This window comes from Corvus kubaryi, unplaced genomic scaffold, assembly GCF_017639235.1.
Source record: "Corvus kubaryi isolate FWS band 111438036 unplaced genomic scaffold, C.kubaryi_AGA036_p1.0 37308, whole genome shotgun sequence".
NCBI lineage: Eukaryota > Metazoa > Chordata > Aves > Passeriformes > Corvidae > Corvus > Corvus kubaryi.
In genome coordinates this window covers 9,325,030-9,345,068 of record NW_024581096.1, presented here as the reverse complement: position 1 = coordinate 9,345,068, position 20,039 = coordinate 9,325,030, and the positions used below count along the sequence as shown (strand labels likewise).

General features: G+C 36.7%; 2 protein-coding genes across 2 annotated transcripts; one reads left to right on the top strand and one right to left on the bottom strand.

Annotated features, from left to right (window-relative positions):
- Positions 1 to 792: 792 nt before the first annotated feature.
- On the top strand, positions 793 to 12,134 carry CCDC152 (coiled-coil domain containing 152). Its single transcript, XM_042028418.1, is given in 8 exon segments — positions 793 to 879; positions 1,902 to 2,007; positions 6,125 to 6,193; positions 7,225 to 7,289; positions 9,202 to 9,304; positions 9,990 to 10,117; positions 11,055 to 11,141; positions 11,662 to 12,134. Coding segments are annotated over 8 exon segments (768 nt in total). The 3' UTR covers positions 11,785 to 12,134.
- LOC121664831 (selenoprotein P) lies at positions 11,845 to 19,463 on the bottom strand. The gene is made up of 5 exons (XM_042028417.1): positions 19,271 to 19,463; positions 17,597 to 17,801; positions 16,228 to 16,440; positions 14,527 to 14,644; positions 11,845 to 13,645 (listed from the first exon to the last, which is right to left on the bottom strand). The coding sequence occupies exons 2-5, from the start codon at positions 17,785 to 17,787 to the stop codon at positions 12,983 to 12,985; spliced, it is 1,185 nt and encodes a 394-aa protein (XP_041884351.1). The 5' UTR covers positions 17,788 to 17,801; positions 19,271 to 19,463; the 3' UTR covers positions 11,845 to 12,982.
- Positions 19,464 to 20,039: the final 576 nt, after the last annotated feature.

The window sequence follows — 20,039 nt, the reverse complement described above, 5'->3', positions numbered from 1 at the left end:
CTGGAAATCCATTCGGTTTAAGGGTAGTGAACACATTTTAACTCCTGGTTCATCTCTCTGATTGTATTTTTTTTGTTATTTGTAAAAACGCTGTTCACACATTACCACATAGAAGTCATGATTTTGTTTGGACCACATGGTTTACTGGTATTGGAATTCTTGTCTCATGGAGCCTGATGTTGACAGATAGTTTGAATATTTTATATGCATTCATGTTGTGTATTTCAGATCCATCTTGCAAATACATGCTGAAGATTCTGTAAGTAGAATTATAAAAATAGGGGTTGTGTTAAAAATCTGGAACTATATCGGTGCCTTTCAAAATACTGTCTTTTTATTCTGCAGCAAGGTTTATGTGTTGCAGTGTCTATTACTGACTGAACACTTGTTTATAAGAAAATATGTCAGTACCTTTAAACTTAAGTAGTTAGCTATCAGAGCATCTACACAGGTAAAAGACGCTGCATTAATATGTGCCCGGTGCATTATTCTGTCTATGGAAGTGGATCCAGGTTAATTTTTTAATTGCAGCAAAATTTCCAAGTTCAACTACAATGTCAGTTTGGCAGATTTTGTTTGGGCTTTCTGACATTCATTGTATTTCCTAGAAATGCAAGATCCTAAATAGGCTGAAGTTTAGCTTCAATGCAAAAGTAGTTTTAGTTTTTAAAAAGAGTGTTCTGCTTACATTTTTGCCTAAGAATTTACATCGTATGAATGAGAAATACATTAATTTATAGATCTATTTTTTTATGTATATAGTGATCATTTGATTATATGGTCCAGAAATAAATGAATCATAGTGATTAAGAAACTATGAAGAAACACACTGTGGTGAACCTTGATAAACTTTTAGAAGACTTCTCAGAGATAGAAAAGGTAAGTGAAGAAGGTAAAAAATCTTGAGATTGCCATCTATAGTTATTGTGTGATGTTTTCAAAAAATTTTTGAGTGAAAATTTCTTTAAGTGGTATCAGTTTCTTGTTATGCCTTGTAATACCAACTTTGTTTGGACAAATATTTGTACTGACGGTATCTTGGAGTCATCAGAGTGAATTCTGTGAAGCCTGAGAAGCCTTTGTTTCTGTGCTAGAATTTTAATCATCCATAAGCCAGTTTGCCTTCTCAGGAAGAGTGTGGAAGATGGTGTTGAAGATAACAGTATTACCCAGCTTTCATAGATTCACAGAATCATTTGTGCTGGAAGGGACCTTAAAGATCACCTTGTTCCAAACCCCTTCTGTAGGCAGGGACACCTCTCACTAGACCACGTGGTCAGAAATTGTTCCTTGTTCTACAAAAATGTCATTGTCTTATGAGGAGCATGGATTCTTACATTCCATATGCATTGAGCTTCCTTTATCTTATATGTGTGTCATTTCTGCAAAGGTCAACCCACTGAGGAAAATCAGTACCATGTTTCTTTTTAGACTGATGTTGATCAGCTTCCTGCTGATTTCCTGGTCAGCAAATCTGTACTAGAAGCAATATAAAAGGGGCACCTGAAATAAATTTCGCATTTCTCTTGGAATAAACGTATTATACCAGTTCCTATTCCCACCCACAGTTCAAGTTGTTGCTCTGCAAGAGCACTGACAGCCTCATATGCAAGGCAGTAGAAAGAACCTTGAAGAGGATTGATCCAGACTCTGGGCTACAGAATTGAGAGGAAAATAGTTTATAAGTCATGATGTAAGTCAGCATTCTTAGTTCTGCAGGGTAAACTTGGAATAGTACAGGATATCAAGTCTAGCATCATTCCTCTCTATAAAGGAATTTCCTGAATGGGAAATAATACAGGCTTGTGACTGCAGTATTGTGGAACTGTTAAATTTTTTATTCACTTAAAACTCAAAACTTTACACGTTAATATAATGTTAGTCTTTTCCCAATTTTCTAGAAAATATCAGAAATTAATGAAGCAAATAACCTACTGATTCATCAGTTGGAAAAATGTAACAGATTGCTAACATTAAGCCAATCAAAGGAGGAATCAATAAAAGAGGGTAAGTTATTTTTTTAGAAAGGTATGATTTTTGCATCTATTCAAGAAATTCTGAAAAATATTTCCATTATTTTCAGCCATAAAAAAAAACATAGCAGGTATCTAAGATACTGTGAGAAAAGCAGTACTGCCTAATCTTAAGTCATGTAATGAAATCCATCTCATAGTAAATATTAATATTATGAGGATTCAAACTGTTCAATGGAAGCTAATAAAATGTCATTTACCATTTACAGATGGGAATTAGAAGTCTATAATCATAATTTAAAAGCTGTGAAACAAAGGAGGAATTACAGAGAAAACTATAAAATGAAGATTTGTTGTATTCTAGAATTGTTTTCAGATGAGTATTTGAAATGAGAAACAATACCTAGTGCTTAGCACAGATTTGTGGTTGGTAATTCTTCTGTAGTTTGTAAAGTAGCTGAAAGGTGCATCTTTTTGTAGGACTTTCATCTTTGGGAAGTCAGCCTGCTAAAAGTTAGGAAACAGGGTAGGAATAAACTTAGTTGCACATAGGAGTGAGATTGCCAGTTGGGTTTTACTTAGAGCTTCACTGCAACTTGGATAATTTAGCATAATTAGAAACTGAGTGTTGAAATTGAGCTATTGAGTGAATGAAGTTTGGTTATGATGATAATCTCTTCAGATATACCAAAAAACTCATGATAAAGGATGACTGGTAGCAGCGCATATGGAAGGCATTTTGTATAAACAATTGTTGATCTTAGTTGGCTGCTTCTCAGGAACAGCCTTGGTGTCCTCTGAACAGTTCTCTTAAAATATTCATATTCTCTTAAAATATCAGTAGACAAAGAAGCAAACACAGTAGTAGGCATGATTATGGAAGAAAAAAAGAAATAAGCATTGTGACTCTGTAAGGTCTGTGATTTTCATGTCCTATTCTGGTCCACACATCTCAAAACAAACATAGCAGAACTAGAAAAGGTAACGGAGAAGGAGGCAAGACTTGGTATGGTCAGAGAGGAGCAAGGTAAAAGGTCAGGAACCACTCCTGTAACAAAGACCATGGATGTAGGGGCTTAACCATGCAAAACCCACTCCCATGCAGGGCTGGCCCAGTGAGGATTGCCACGGGCAGCCAAAAGTCTACATTACCAAAGAAGCCTGTAGTGATGGGAGTGACTCCGGAGACTGAGTCACAATGGGGTTCAGAAATGGTAACAAAGGCCAGACACGGCCCAAGGATCACTACTTGGTCCCAAGTGATGAGGCAGGTCTGTTACCAAGACAGGAAATCACTCCCTAGGTCATGACCAGGGTCTGGTATGTGGCTGCCACACAGCTGCAGCATAGGCCAAGGGCAAAAGCCTCAGTTTACAATCAGCTCCCAAGGGAAGGAGGGGCATCCATTTTGAATCTGCTGCCGGCTTTTTTCAATGTCACCATCTATATTCTTTCTAAGATGGCCTTGTACCCAGCCAAACACCCAGAAGGTGCATGGCGGAAAATGCACCTGGGGCTTTCACAGTTTTTGAATATCTGAAGGAAGACTTTGTTTGACTAGGAACTTTTCATCTTTATGCTGGCAGTAGTTACCTGAACAGATTGCAGGTGTGAGAATGGCTTTTATAGAGTAGTATTGCCAATTGTGGCTTGTAAAAAATATTTCTCCTAGCCTTATGTCCCAAGCTGTTTCCCGGAACCAAACTCAGCCACAGTTCCTGAAATATCTTTTGAAAATTGGTCCAAAGGCAACAGAAATTGCTTACAGCAGAGGAGCAGGAAGAAAGAGTGCTGTGGAAGAAAAGGCTGCTGTTCCACCTACACTGAAGGGTTTGTGGCTACTAGTGGTAGTGGGGTGTAGGAGGTGGAATTTTAGACTGGCTGAAGAGCACTTTGTTTTAAGAAACAACAACAACAAAAAAACCCAGCATTTCACACCCCAAGAAATCTCCAACAAGTGAGAACCCGAGGACTCCTTGATATCCTTGCCTAAAGTCTTTCCTTAGAACTGTTTAAGGTAAAAGAAGATTGGAAATTCTGAAGGAAATGCAAACGAGGAAAGAAAACAACTAAAGTTCAAGGGAGAGGGCAGTGAAACACCCAAGATAAGGTGGGAAAAGAAAAGCAGCTTGACCAGTGCATACACACTCTGAGAGGTCATATATTAACTTTATTTTCTCTTGATACATTCTTTGCTAAACAAAGATAAGATTCAAAACAACATTTTTTGTCTTGTGTAAATCATTGCAAGTCCATTTAAGATAGATACAAGTCTGGCATCCTTGTTTTCTGCTCCTAAACCTTTTCTATGGTGGCTAAATAGACTCTTGTGCTGCTACAGTTCTGAATTTAATTCTACTGTAGTTTTCTAAAAGAAAGCATTCACATTTTTGTCTATGAAGCACTTAAGGAGGTTCTATTTAGCATCTTCATGGCTGGGTATTTGTTTATTTAGTGTTTCTAAGGTGTCAGAGGAAAAGGTAGTTGATGTAGTTGTCCTATAAAAAAATCAATTATAAATGCAGATGAGCAGTTGTGATGTTCAGTCTTTCTGCATGTAGGCAGTATTCCTTACAGGGAAGGAACTACACAGAATCCATAGCAGATGCTATGCCAGTGATCCACAAAGCTGCAAACATTTAGCAAAATTCTGATTCTTTTCCGTAATGTAGGCAAGCAAAACTTGTGGGCTCCCAGGAATTTTTTCCAGTCACAACTGTAATTACATATGGGATTTGCCAAGATATGTCCTTCAAAGATAAGAAGGATAAGCAGATATTCTTTGGACTGAACGAAAGAGTGGGTTACATTTAAATAGTTGTGATTATTTTTAAAGACTAGCTGCTGCTCTAGTGTTGACTCAGGTGTCTTTCCAAATTGTGCATGAATTACAAACATCTGAGTTTATTTCCATACATTTTCAAATTGGAGGAAATTTGTAGTAGAACTAGTTGGTACAAACAGGCATACTAATCTAGTAATTCTGACTTTGAATAGGATTTTTCCACTTTTGATCCACCATGGGAACTGAGAGGCAGGCAATGTTTCTGCGCTGCTTGTGCTCCCTCTACTGTTTGGTTTTTTTTTTTTTGGAGCATGGAACAGGAGAAGGTATCTGGCTAACGTACTCGTCTGCATGAACAGCAGACTCGATGCAAGAATAGGCTAATGGTCAAAAAGACTCAGCAGAAAATTGAATCTGTTAGCTAGGATCTTAATTCCTCTTCCTCACTCCATTATTTGTAACGTAATCTTTAATTATATGATAGACAGTTTTCCAAAGGGCTTTAGTCTAATGAGACCAGTAACTGTTATTTAGCAAACTTCTACGTGTTGTGGAAATTAAAAGCAACTTAAGAAATGCAGTGATACTCTGGAAAAAGAAGTTTTAAAAGTAAGCAACCTCAGCTATAGAGCCCCCACTGTTCCCAGTCTGACTGTTCTGTGACTTTACTAATAAATTTACAATGTAAGGGATAAAAGTTGTATGTAATGAAAAACAAATAACTATGTTACAGGAAGTACATATGGTATTTAAACATTAAAAACACAGTTTAAAAAATAAAACTATGAAATACAAGTATATCAACTGATAAGAGCTTGCATGTATAACTATGTTGTATAAAATGAGATAATGGAGATATAGCACATATTCTGAATTTCTCAAAGTTTATGTTGAGCCAAAAGATGAATGTTATATGCATCAAGAAAAGGGTAAAAAAAAGGGTGAGAGACTGCAATGAGTGGATACCCTTAGTCTTGTTAAAAAGAATATTGGCAAGGAAATACTGCCAGGAAAGTAAGTCTCAGTTTTATTAAATACATCAAATTGCTGGAAGGCTGTATGGAAAACTTCTAATGTTGCCCAGAAAACAAAAAGATACTTGTTTTCTGACTAGAAACAAAAATGTAATAGTTTTATGAAATTGCTTGTATTGCTTCATAAAATTGATTTTAATCTATCATCAAACTAAAAGCTAAAATTAAGCAGTAACCATGTAATGGTAATCTGATTTATTTCCACAGTCAGTACGAAGACTTAGAGTAATAGTGACCCAAAATTTTTATAAGGTAGTTGATAAAATTTTGCAAAAAAAATGTAGATTTGTGAAGACACTATTCAAAAATGCTGGATCTTTTATTTCTTTCAGAATGCAGCACTCTACAGAATGTGATAAAGGGTCTCACACAAACTATTGAAAACCAGTGTAATGTGAAAGGTAAAGGCAAAAAATGTTATTATACAGTACATGCTGTACTGTAATTTCAAATGAGCAGGCATTTAATTTTTTGTTTGCATTTACTGATTTTTTTCAGACACAGAAACTTACTGGCAGACAAATAGAAACAAAAAAAAAGTGTCTAAAATCAATCTTTCACAGTAAAAAATGCCTATTGCCATTATCCTACTTAGAAACTACCTCAGGGAGGTTATTTTAATCAATACATTGGGCTTTAAATTCATTTCATCGTAACACAGGCAATTTTAAAATAGGTGAGAAAGTATCATTCAGCTGTTGGATTGTAGACTATTCAAGGGTTTATGTACAATTTTTATCACTTTGTTAAACCAAAGTGTCTTAATCTTCAGTATAATGTTATTAAATGTTATTGCTGTTATCCACATATACTTGACAACTACTCATTTTTACTTGAATATAAAATACATAAATACTTGCCGTATCTTTATACTACAGCTCAGCAGTACACCATGAAGTTAATTTTATGACCATTATGTGTTCAAGATATATTAGCATATATATTAATAAACCTCTAACACTAGAAGTATACGGAAGTTTTTAATACTCAAACTGATATTAATAATAAAAAAAGCATTACCTATTTTCTCTAAATCCTGTATTTGCATACTGTTTTCTAGTTTTTGGGAAACAAGTACTTCAAAATTGCATCTTCCAATTTTAAACTGTTGTAGCCATGATGATAGTCTTTAATTTTCCGAGTCAAAGGACCTTACAGCTAGATTTTCTTGAAGGCATAATTTATCAGAAGGCTAAAGACGGTTCTAAATAGTAATACCAGGCAAATATTTTGATTAAACTATGATTTTTCTTGTTAAAAAATGGAAACTGATGGTATGTAGTTCTGTAATGATGGTTATAATGTCTACAAAAAAAGTTTCTTAACGTTCAGCCAAGTCAAAAAATGCAAGTAATTTCCTTATTCTGCTTTCATGCTGATGAAATTGTCAAAATGTACTTTTTAGTGTACTATATAGTTTTTTTTTCTGCAGATGAAAATGATAGACTGAAGGGTACCATTCACATCTTGGAAGATAAATTAAAGACTTGTGAAGAGGTATGTCACAAATTATCACTCTTGAGGTAGAGGAGTAATACTGCATCCCTATTGTGTTTTATATCTTTTTATTCTTGGGTTTGCTATTGATGCTCTTATTGTTGCTCTTCCCTTAATGTTTATCATGTGCGAAAAGAGGAAGGGTGTTTTCATGACAGTACCCATATGAGAAGATGTTAGAAGAACTAAGAGGTTAAAACTACCTTGGTGCTCAGAACTTTGACTAAATCTAAGATGCACTTGGGGGTTTTTTAGCTGTGTTTAGCTTTAAATTCAACTTTATCTTCACAATTCTAATCCCTTGCATTAAAATAATTTTTTGTGTGGAAATAAGGTTTTGACATTGAAGATGCCTGGTTGTGCTGCCAGAGAATCAGAAACGGTCTGAATTTTGTCTAGTTTATTCAGGAATAAATACTACAAAGATAATAGGTCTCTGCTTCTTATCCGTATCTCATAATAAATTCAGTGTATGATCTCTCTACTTTTTATCTATGGCACTCATTTTTTCAAAGGAGGTAAAACCAGCAGGGCTGCTCATAGTTCTCTGTTGTCATAGTTCTCTGTGTGAAGAGTGCAGATCTGTTACCTGTTTAGGATTAGGAATCTCACTGATGATTTCCTTTGCCTGTGTTTGTACTACAATTTAAAATTAAATATTTATACCCATAGAACTGTTATCTTGACAGTTCAAGTAAAAAATGATTAATGCCTTCTGAAGGATGTGAGAAACTATTATTCCACCCATTAAACACATGTTTGAGCACGGTGGGACTTCCTGGTGTTGTTCTGAAGGCACCTGACTATGTTCCCATATACTCTTACCCCAATCAGTGACTGCCTTGGTGAGTGCCCCCAGGCACTGCTCTGGTGAGTGGCGACCGGTCTTGTTAGAGGGTTGCAGTAACAACTTTGGAGTGAGCACCTCAACAGTGGCAGCTACAGACAATTCCTTGATAATTCTGGAGTAGTTACTGGAGTAAATTCATAATTGGCATGTTCAAACTTTGAGCATCACTACTGCTGGTATCACTGATGTGTCTACGGTTACCAGCATGAATTTGTGGAATCCTTGGTATAAGCAATACCAACAAAATTCATACTTGAATCATGCAATCCTAGAGTCAAAAATCCACAAACTGTAGTCCCTTAACTAACTTCATCATTGTGTCAGATCCTGGTCTGAGAAAAGGAATATTACCTCTCTGATGCCTTAGGTTTTAACTTTAATATTCTTCAAATCCTGTAGTGCTTAGTGTGTAACTCTGAAGTTTCTTGTAGCCTGTTAACTTCTACTCTCTCATGCTAGGCAGAGATAACAAAGCCTCTGCGGGCCTGCTCTTCAAGGACACCCAGACCATCCTAGGCCCAAAATGTGTAAACCTAAAGCCTCTGAAAAGGGGGCAAGCTGAGGGGAAATTACATCATTAAACTGAAGCTTTAATTGGAGAATTAACTCTGATGTGCTAATGAACCAAACCTATAAAAATGTGAAGAACTTGTGACCTGTCGTCCATCCTGGGGTCCATCTTGGCAGTAGCCTCTGGCTTCCCACGGTGTACCTTTGAAGGCCCTTCAAATAAACACCTACCTTTATTCCCTTATTCTTGTCCAGTCTCTGTTTTAGGTGGCCTCTTAAGGCATCATCTCCATTTGCCTCTTCTCCTAAGAAGTACAATTTCTAATTCTATATTAACAGATAGCTCTAATACAATGAAATTTGTTATGTTTTTCATCTGTGGACTTCAGCCAGACAGTGTAAGAAGTAATTGGATGTTTAAATTTACAAGACTGAGGATAAAACAAGTACTGAATTATAGACTATTGTACATTTTTGCATGATGGTTGTTGTTTGCAGAAGACTAAGAGCACAGAAACTGCAAGATCTTTATAAAATATTTTACATTCACAGGAGTATAAAGACCAAATTCAGAAACTCATGATAGAAATTAAAAACAAAGAGGAAGACCACAAATTAGAAATAACACAGTTGAATTGCGATATAAGGAAAAAATGTAAGTCCTCTGAAGACTGAATGCTTTAGCAATGGGTAAAACATACTGTAACCTGTAGAAGCTACATTTCATCTAGGATAAGTTCCACTGCTTAGTGGAAACATGTCAACGGTAGAAGTGGGCCATGTTTAATGGAATTTTATCTTAGCTGAAGAGAGCAGACAGTGGTAATGAAGCAATAGTACAGCAACACAGGATGAGCAGAAATTCCCAAACAGTTAGAACAAATGCTGGGAACCTGGACCTAAAAATCTGAAGGAATGAAGTTTTGGGTTAAGTGTTGACTGCAACCTTGCTAAACTGCTGTTAGAATGTTTTATCTGTGTTCAGGAGAGTAGGACATTATTTTCACAAATAAATAATACTGCAATGAGAAAAAACTGACTTCAATATTCATTTTGTCCATTAGAGGCACAACCTTAAAAAGGAGGATTTTTTGATCATCCATATAGCTGAAAACAACAAGGAAAGTTTTTGTAACTTACGATGCTTTTTTAAAAAGACACCGTCTTACTGGGATGGGATGGTGTGGTTTTCATATAGTTTCAGTATGGTTTTTGCTTGAATGAAATTGTCTTACAGTAAAATGTTGGTGTTCAAGAAAGTTTCAATATTTGGAAAATTATGATAATTTTTATCTAAACATCTTCTATAATCATAATATTTGGTGTTACTGTGTTGCTAGTTGAAGTAAAAGAAACGGAGTTTAGAGAACAGAGAGAGAAAAAAGAACTGGAAATATTAGAACTAACTAGACAGCTGAAAATTCAAAATGAAGAGAAGCAGAATGAAATAATTAAACTGCAGATAGAGGTATGCATTACAAAGCTGACTTAAAGATGAACTGGGCATTGGGTGAACTTCAAAGAGACTGTGTAGTGAAAAAACGTTCATTAGTACTTAACAAAGTAATATGATGGAATCTAGAAAACCTAATTATTTATTGTCTTCACAAAGATCAGTGGCAGGTGCTCCCTTCCACAACGGTAACTCACTCCTGCTCAGGAATCATGTTCCACCCACTGGATAGAGAGACTGAAGGTTACTCTGTTCTTGTTACAAATTAAATTACTTTCAAACTCTTTTAGATTTTGAGCTATAAAAAAATTCAGCCATGTTTTTCTGCTTAACTTTCTTGGTTTTAATTTCTGAATTCTGGGAATATATATATATATATGTTTAAATAAAATTCCAATAAAAATTTCTAGTCGTGCAGAGATTTAAGCCAGAGCACTCAACAAGCATTTAATTGCTCAGGTTTTAAACCACTCCCATTACAGAAAGAATTAAGGAAATACTTCAAACCCTTCACACACCAAAAAAGAAATAAGATGTGAAAGTGTTCAGGCTGAGTGTTCAGGCTGAGTTATCCTTGGAACATAAGAGAGGAATGGTGATTTCAGAGGTTTTTAGCATCCTCCGTATTTTCTCCTCCTGCAGATATGTGGCTGAGAAGCCTTCAATTTTTTTTTTTTTCAGAAAAAACCATCTACATGGTTTTAGTTTATCATATTTGTACTAGTTTTGCTAAATTTCGAGGCCTTTTTTTTTAAGAAACATAACAGCATTCTTTTTTACATAAGCATAAAGAGCTTCATTTTTCTAGGATTAATCAGTAGAAAGGCTTACTGCTACTATGCTCAGGTAAAAAAATGCAACTAATAAAAAGTGAAAGTTATACTTGATATATTTAATATACATTCTCTCCCCCCGTTCATACTTACTGTTTTGTCTTGCCTGATTCTTTCAGTTCAATGCTAAATTGGCAAGAGCTCAGGATAAAACCACCAAGTCATTTCCAGAGGCTTCAGTCTTGCCACAAAGTATCTATCGAAGGGTAGGTGCTTTCACAACCTGTAGCACACAGACATGGAGTATGTTTCAGAGTGCTTGAAGCAGGAGTTCCCTGGGGTTTCTCTGTTTGTTCTCCCCCCACACCCCTCCCACCTCTACACAACAGAATTCATAGAATCAAAGAAAAATTTAAGATAGAAAAGGCTTTTAGGATCATCAACTCCAACTGTCATGGCTCTTGGCCTATTGATACTGATGAGGGTAAGCAACAACAAAAAGCCACATGGGAGGTGGTGAATTGTTAACCTGGAAACTTAAGATAGAACTGACATAAATGACACTGATACAAACCGTGTAAATGCTTTTTTTGTTGTTGTTGTAAACTTAAGATTTTGGGATGTCAGAAAAGCAGGATTCTGGGGAAATAATTTTTGTAATTTTGTGATATGAAATACTGAGGAAAATATTCTGATTAGAATATTTCTTACTCACAATAGCAAAATGTATCATTACATAATTTTATGTGATGTTTAAGAATGAAGCTTTTCCCTGAATCTTAACAGAAGCTGCAGCATCTCCAGGAAGAGAAAAACAAGGAAATTGAAGTTCTCCGAAACACCATAAGAGACTTGGAGCAACGTCTTAACAAAGGTGAAGACCTGCCCTTCAAACGGAGGCGATTCTGAACAAATTGCATGAAGCATTTTGGTGTTTCAAACTGTGCATCTCAAAATGAACACAATACATGAAGAAAGTATGTTTTATTGAAAACACTATTTTCAAACATTCCAAAGGCATGCATTCTGTGTTTATTCAGAGCTACTCTCTTGCTAATCAGCATTCACAATAAAAAGATTCAGGTTTTGTAGGAGTAGTAATTTCCCTATTAAACCATCATTAATTATTGTGTATACTTTCATAGCAGTTTTCTTTTTATGAATATTCTCTTCTTCATCCGGGAATCCTTCTAACAATGGATTTACTTCCATTCCATTAATCAAACATTAGCAATGCTAGGCTACAGACAGATTAGTTACACAGGTTTAAGTGGTATATTATGTTACTAATTGATACAGATTTATCAAATTCAGCACTGTTATAAACAAAGATAAACATTATACCAAGATTAAACTTGTTTTCATCCCACCATCTTTTTGATTCTGACACTGTCGTTAACACTACTTCTCACTTTAGGATGATGTTACTGATTTAGTAGGATTTTACAGGCTGTAGCAGTATGTATTAATGGAGCCTCTTACTGTATCTAAGCCATGAAAGTTAAGCATATAAATCTGTTACTTGAAAATAAAGCAGTTAGTGTCTATATATTACATTTTTCATGTGAAATTATTGTCACATTGCTTAGGAGTAAGTTTTGCTTGTACATGATTTGTATCCCCAGGTTAGAAAAAATACCAAACAAACAACCTCAACTTTCAAATATATTGTCTTTTTAATAAAAAATGATTCATATATCTGTCTTGGTTATCTTCTGTTCTGGATTGCAAAACATCAGACAGGAGCCCCTAGGTCATAGTTTATGCTCCTGTCCTCACAAATGCAAGCAGAATGTTAGAAGAGAAACAAGAAAGACAAATTAATCAAGAATGCAGACACCTTCCCAGTGGAACTGAAAACCAAACTTTTTTAGGGGTCAATTAAATTCCTTTAAATCATGAAGCTTTTCACTGATGGAATTTGACAGGTATTCTATAATTCTAAGAACACTGCTCTAAAAATATACCTCTTTGCAATATTTTAGCTCCACATACCTGTCAGTATAATTTTGAATTGGGGGCAATAAAAACACTTGATCTGTTTATTTTTCTGCTCTTGCAACTCTATGAATTGAGTTAGTGGGACTCCCTTGTTTCTGGAAGGTGCTTAGTTTGTTTTTCAGGATCAGTTTCTCACCTTTTCCTGTCACTGTCAGGTGTCACTGGTTTCACTTGCTCCTGCTGGTGAGTGTCAGGCAGCAGAGAGCAGACGTCACTGTCAAGACTCAGTGATGTCCTCTGCTGCCAGCTGCCCATGTCACCTGCAGGAATTTGGTAGTGCTCCACGACACTGTCAAGTGACAGAATTCCCTAGCTCTTCAAACAAAAGGTGTCGACAATGACAGGATCAGCTACTAGAGGTTGAGTCTGATCCTGTCTGCCAGTTTCAAGTTAACTGGTTTTTACAGCTGTTTTTCCCTTTCTTTCCTAGTTTTTTATCTTGTGCAATTTCCACAATTTCTCCTGGAGGGACAGTTTCTACCGGCTCCTGACTACCTATCTGATGATGTCTGTGATGGCCAAAAACCCTGTGACGCCAGCTGCTGTGAGGATGACGTCTCTCAGTTTCAGAAGCAGCCTGGTGGTTCTCATGTTTGGGATCATGACTGCCCATGTGATGGTGGCGGTGGTGGTGGTGGCGGCGGTGGTGTCCGTGTCTGTGTGGGTGGTGGGGATGGGAATGCTGTCCTGTCGGCTTGGATTCTAGCTCTCTCAGCTCTTCACCCATCTTTTTAGTGATGTTTTCACATACAGCATCAATATCAGGTTCCTGCAAAACAGAGGCTTGCATTAAATACAGGGCACTGTATTTAATTAAACTAGTTGTAAAGTATTAATTATCTTGACATTTTTGCAGAGCATGAAAGCCAGTTTTAAATTATTTGTGCTATTTTGCTGAAGAGTGTATGAACATATCAAAAATAACCTTGTGTTGACACACTACTGATAACTAGACAGGGCTGTTCAGCAATTATAATTTTAGTAATTGCTAATAACAAATATTCTTTTTCTAGATCTCATATCTAACCTGTCTGGTCTACATTTAGCCAGAAAGCTGCATGACGGGATCAAAAATCATTATTCTAATTGAACTTCAATGATTATGTATGTACATTTCTTGATAATCCTTAGAAGTATCTCTGATCTTTAATGACACATAGAAAAAACCCACCCTTCTTTTAGAGCAGTAACTATAATTTGTCACCTTGTATTATCACTTTTTAAAAATAACTGTTGTAGACCATGTTTAAATACAAACTATAATAAATAGTAATGCAAATCAGCTTGAGTTTTATTCCTGGGTTTTTAAAAAAAATACTCATTTTTTATTTACTTTATCTGTCCCACAAAACTAGAGTAGTTAATTGCTCGCTACCTCTATATAACTCTACAAACAGAATTACCCTCCAAGACTGCTTTTACATTTCTGACAATTATTTGCATTTCTATCAAGGACAGGAATTCAGATAATCAAGCAATCTATTACAAATTAAATCTAATTCACTTGGAAAAATGTTTAAAAGCTCTCTGTCAAGACGTGAAAATTCAGAATTGTATATTTTTGGATTAATCACACTGAAATTATTTTTTTAAATACCAGTCAAATCCAGTTTTCTTTTTTACTATACACAGAATGAGACAAGAAAATACCGTGTAAGAGCAGTTTCCACACTTGTTTTCACAGTATGCAATCTTAATAGATTCTTCTACATATTGAAAATGCAGGAAGGAGTAGGGCAGACCCAGATGATAGACTAGACGGCCGCATCTAAGGAGACAAAGAACTATATGGTTACAAATACCTGCAATCAAATCTCTCTTATGATATCCCATTTTTGTTGTATCAATCCAGCCACACTGTACAGTCCCATGGGGAGTATTTCTGTCCAAGTTCACAGACAAATCCAGTATCTTCCTTACAAATGCTTGCCTGCTCACCTGCACTGGCCAGTATGTGAGGCGTGATTTCTGCTGATGTGGTAACTGCACTGCCAGAAGCCTCTCCTTTAGTGGCACTCAAGACTAGCAGAGGTGCACTCATTACAGACCCATCGGGATAGTGAGGAGGGTTGTTTGGACAGTGATTGCTGTGTCCTTACCAAGCGTTTTTAGGTAACCTAACAGGTATTTTGATTGGAATGGACACTGCTTTACTGATTTATTGGGCATGAAGGGATTGTTATAGAGCCTATCTGCCCCATGTCTGGACTCGGATGTTCTGATATGCACTTGACTACACAACTGGTCCACTCGAAGGAGCGTGAGTAAATGCAGAACCTGTACACAGGGGCAGCGTGTTCAGCCAACACACAGTCCACTGCCCTGAGCTCCCTACACGTGTATGTGCACCTCTAGGACCAGCAGCAGGCAAAGTCTTCCTTGCTGAGGCACAATAAGGACACACACTCCTAGAACCATCATGGATTGTGGCCAGCCTAATGCTAAACCAATTCATAATATACACGTATCCTGTGTCAACAGCACAAAACTGGTCAACCTTTCAAATGCTGTGGGGCAAGCATCAGCTTTGGGGCTCCTCTGCAAAATAAACAGAGCCTTGTTCTGTTTGTTTGTTGTATTACATCAGCCTTCCATACTTGGGCATATTTGCTGCTGTAACATTCAAGATCATTCCACTGCTAGTTTCATCCCAAAAACCTAATGTGGCTAATCTGTTTAATTTCATCACATTACAGAAAAAGAGTAACTTTGTAACTCTGTATTAAGCTTATTTATGGCATACACAACTTGTAATGTTCAGTACAGTAATATAAAATAACTAGGACAGACATGTTTCAAGTGTAGGATTTTTCAAGTATCTACCATCACAATAAAATTGAAAAATTGGGATTTCAGTTACAATTATTACCAGTGCTGCCAAAATATACCTGTGCCAGAATCCTGTATCAAAAAGCTATTTTCTCCTGAAGTTTTAAATTTCACCTAAAGACTAATTTTTCCTTATGTCTACATGGCATTTTCAACAGGTCTCATCAAAATATTTCCATGAGATAAAAGATTCTACTTTGACATGCATGGATGTAATGAAATTGTCTGAAAATAAAAACACTACAAAACCATAAACACGTTACCAAATTTTACACTCATTTATGTTCATTTAAATCCACAGTAATTATAAAGAAAAAAATATTTATTCCAAAATTACTTATGCAAAACCAAGACTTTACTTTTGTAGCTTTGTTTTTCCAGTAAATGCTAGCACCTTATTTAATTCAACTTGGAAGTTGATCATGATGTCTTTTTTATTTGCGCATCAATGAAATAGAGATTTACAAAGCACTACTCAAAATATATGCAAATATTTTCCTGTGTTTCTCTGTAAGAACACACCTGTCATAGATGAGAAAGTCATCCTTGTTTCCATTTAAAGTAGTCCAGACATCATCTTGCTGCTCATCTTGCTGGTAGACAGCAATGTAGTCTGAAACACGTTCTTTTAGTAGGTGAAATTCCCTCCGGGATTGAGGTCCCTGATGGTTGACAACCACATACGAGATGTTGACCAATCCTTCATTCTCTAACTTTACTCGCAGGTCCTCCAAACTAGTAGAAACGTAAAGAAGCAAGACCATAAATCATTAGAGAACCATAATATTTGACACAAAAGTTAATATGCTCCATCTCACTTTTATTACAGCTGCATGATGTGGAGATTCTTCCTTTTCATTTGTATCCTTCCTGTGGAATTGCTCTAGAAAACTTATTTTTCGGTTACAGGAAACAGTCTAGAATGTGGAAGATTCTTTAAAATTTTTCTGAAATGTAAGAACCAAACCCAACTACCTTGAAAGCCAAACGCAAAGCCCACTTCTAACTTTGATAGCACCAGAGATTTCCCGCTATGTTTTTAAACCCAATTCTTAATAAACTTGCAAGGCCTATTATAATATCTAAGTTGCGCAGCCTAGAGGGGCAAACTAAAGTGTTCTAACTGTGACTAAAATCCAAACCTGAAACTGGTACAATGAATTTTTAAGCCAAAATACTTTCACAATCCCTAAATGAATCAAAGATAATGCAATTCCTGTTCGTGTCAGCTCAAAATTATTTTATTACTATTGTTACTGTCATGATAGCTAATTATTTGCAAGGAGTAAGTTCTAGAAACTAGAGCACCAATGTCCCAGGTCTTGTAGGAAAACCTAGCACTGATGACTTCCTTGAATGCTTCATCAATTTTTTGAAAGGCCCGTATTTACCTTAACATCTGGATTTTTTAAATATATGTAGGATCTCTGAACACAGGCTGAAAAGCCACATTAAAAGCACATGTTTTGATTTATTTTTTCCCCAACATATCTTATGTAAGAAATGAGTGATCGCAGATCTCTATTACAGGTGATCTAGCCATGTCAGAGAATTGTGATGTTTCTTGGCTTCACCATCTTTGCTGCATTAATCATCTGTTGTTGTTTCTGTCAGGTGTGCATGTGGTTTTGGTTTCATTAATGTCAAGCTGATCACACTATTATGCTGTAAACATAATTTGGAGAAGACGATCTGTCAGTCAGGAGTAGGTCAGGAGATAACAAATCTTACCCACTGGCAGAGAACCTTCTGCTGATAGTGAGCCTGGTCACTGGGTCACACATGTGATGGGGGCATTTAGGGCAGCTAGAGCTCATGGAGTCCATCTGTGGCAGGGCACACGTAGTATTCCCAGCAGGATAACAAAAATCAGAACGAGATTCACGCTTACCTGGAAGCCTGCCGCAGGCACAATGATCAGCTGGCCTGGAGGAGAGCCACCACTGTCACCGAGCCTCTGGAGTTCCACATTGGGTCCTCCTCCCCAATACGCCATTCTGGGGGCTCCAGGCAGTTCTGGATCTCTGTCCCTCCTCCAGGGAGGAGACAGAGGGCCAGAACTAGCCCCAGACCTGCCCACATGGCTGGGGCTTTACCTGAAAAGAAAGAAAATAAACAAAGTAAGATCAATGCCTAAAGAAATTTCAGACTCTGAAATTCCCACAAGAAAACACAGCAGCTTATTGGCTCCATTTAATAAAAAAAAAAAGCAAACAAAAAAAGAAACAAATCCCTGTAAAAATAAATTTGAGTTCTTTGTTAACTGCTCAATTTCTTTGCTTTTTCAGTGGAGTTCCTCTATAATAGAGGCAGGTGCTTTTTCTTTGTGGTGTTTGGGGGTTTTTGGGGTTTTTCATTACTGTGGTTGAACAGCTGCAAAGTAAACATTCAGAATAATTTTAATTTTTTTTAGTACTACTGATCAGACTCAGTTATTTCCTCTTCTTTGTAATTTCTTTTTGACCATTTTTAACACTTCAGTGATTCTAAAATGGCCTTGTTTCTTGTGTTTTGACATCAATTATGGTAAGTCAGTTTACTTCAGGAAGAATCTAGACCAGCTCACTTCAGATTCCAGAGTAATTCCATAGTCTTAGAAGTACATGCACCAACAGTAGGTTTCAGTATGCAGTAAGTACTACAGACCATAGCAAAAAATAACTTTAAAAAACTTCAAAATTTTTACAAGTCAGTCTGGAGTATTTGGATCCCACTGAGAAAAACCTAAGAAGAAGTCAAGCACTAGAAACAATTTTGCAAAAACCAGAAATAAAAACTGAATTTCAGGATTCCTCAGATCTTACAGAATTTCATACCATACTTAGTCCAGTTAATATTTATGAAAATCAAAGCATATAAGAAATTGTCTAATTACCTTTTCCTTTTATTCCATTAACATCTCAATTTTGGCTTAAGGGCCCATTATTGAGGAATATTTAAAATTCTAAGTGTGTAAAATTATAAAGCTGCTCCCCAACACATCCTAGATTGTGGAATTGTATAACTTCACCACTTACATCAAAGTCTGACAGTGAACACAGAATAGTTTGGAAACAGTAAGTTATGATAAATAAGACCTGCTCCATCCATCTTGTCATATCCTAAAAAAAAATTAGTAATAATTTAATTTTTAAAACAAGAGCCATTTGTTGCTGTATTTGAAATCCAGCTGTCCCTGATGTTTCTTTCCTCACGTTCTAGGTAAAGAACTTTGAAGACTAAACTGTGGTCCAGTATATACCAGGACAGCCTTTTTTTCCACTCTTTCCACACATCAGGAAAGCTGCCTGCCTTTATATCCATTATAAACACATGAAACTCTCATGACATTTTGATATCCTTTCTTGCCTTCTGCAGCACTGGCATGCAGTGCCCAGCAACAGCTGTCTGTCCTGTGAGCTGCAGGAGAGCTACGTCCCGCCTTATACTTCTCTTCATATTTCAACTTTCCAGCTGGTTTCCAATGGAAATTTCCACTGTCAGCCTTTTCAGCCAAAGAAACAGGCCGACACTCTGCCAAATCTTAAGTCATGAAGCTCTTTCATAGCAAACCCAGCACACTTACCCTTTCCTCCTCCCCCTTCTTGGCAGGTCTGCCTGGCTCCGCCGCAGAAGAAAACAGAGTGGGGAAAAGGGCTGTGGTATTTATATGGCTCTTGTTTATCTCACTTTGCAGATACGGTTCAAAGTTCAGGGAGCTTTTTCTGAACGACCCTGCAAGCAAAGAAAACCCCTTTAGCAAAAGTACCCAAAATACTTCTCCATTAACTAATCCCAAGTGGAAACCATTTATCGTGCATAATAGCAAAGTATTTTTGCTATAATGACTTCAAATATCATGTTATGCAGTTTGTCAGTCACCCCAGGCAGCTGGAGGAAGTGGTACAGTCAGAGGAGGGGGATGGACCGAGGAGTCATTATTTTCTGAACTCAGTGGTAACCACAGTGAGGGGGGGAAGGTACTTCCCTATTTACCAAAATGCTGAGCTAGCAGGTTTTTTCTCATATGCTTTATCTGATGTTTGCCTTAGAGAATGGTGTGCTCTGTCTGAGGGCATGTGCATACTGAGCTCCTTTGGCCCAGCTGCTCTTGATTATATCACTCTGCTTGCAAACTTTTCTCTGTAGAACCTTCCAGTTTATCAATTTTGTTGAAAGTTAGAGCCCAGAACGTCAGACATTTAAATCAATGTAGCTACTGGCAATAGGTACCTGAGCCTCTGTATTTCGCTGTTATATTTTCTTAACCCCAGGATCAGATGGTTAAACTGTTTCCATACTCTCTTTCTTTGGTGATAGAATTGTTCATGCACGATGTGTTTTACTTCAAGAGC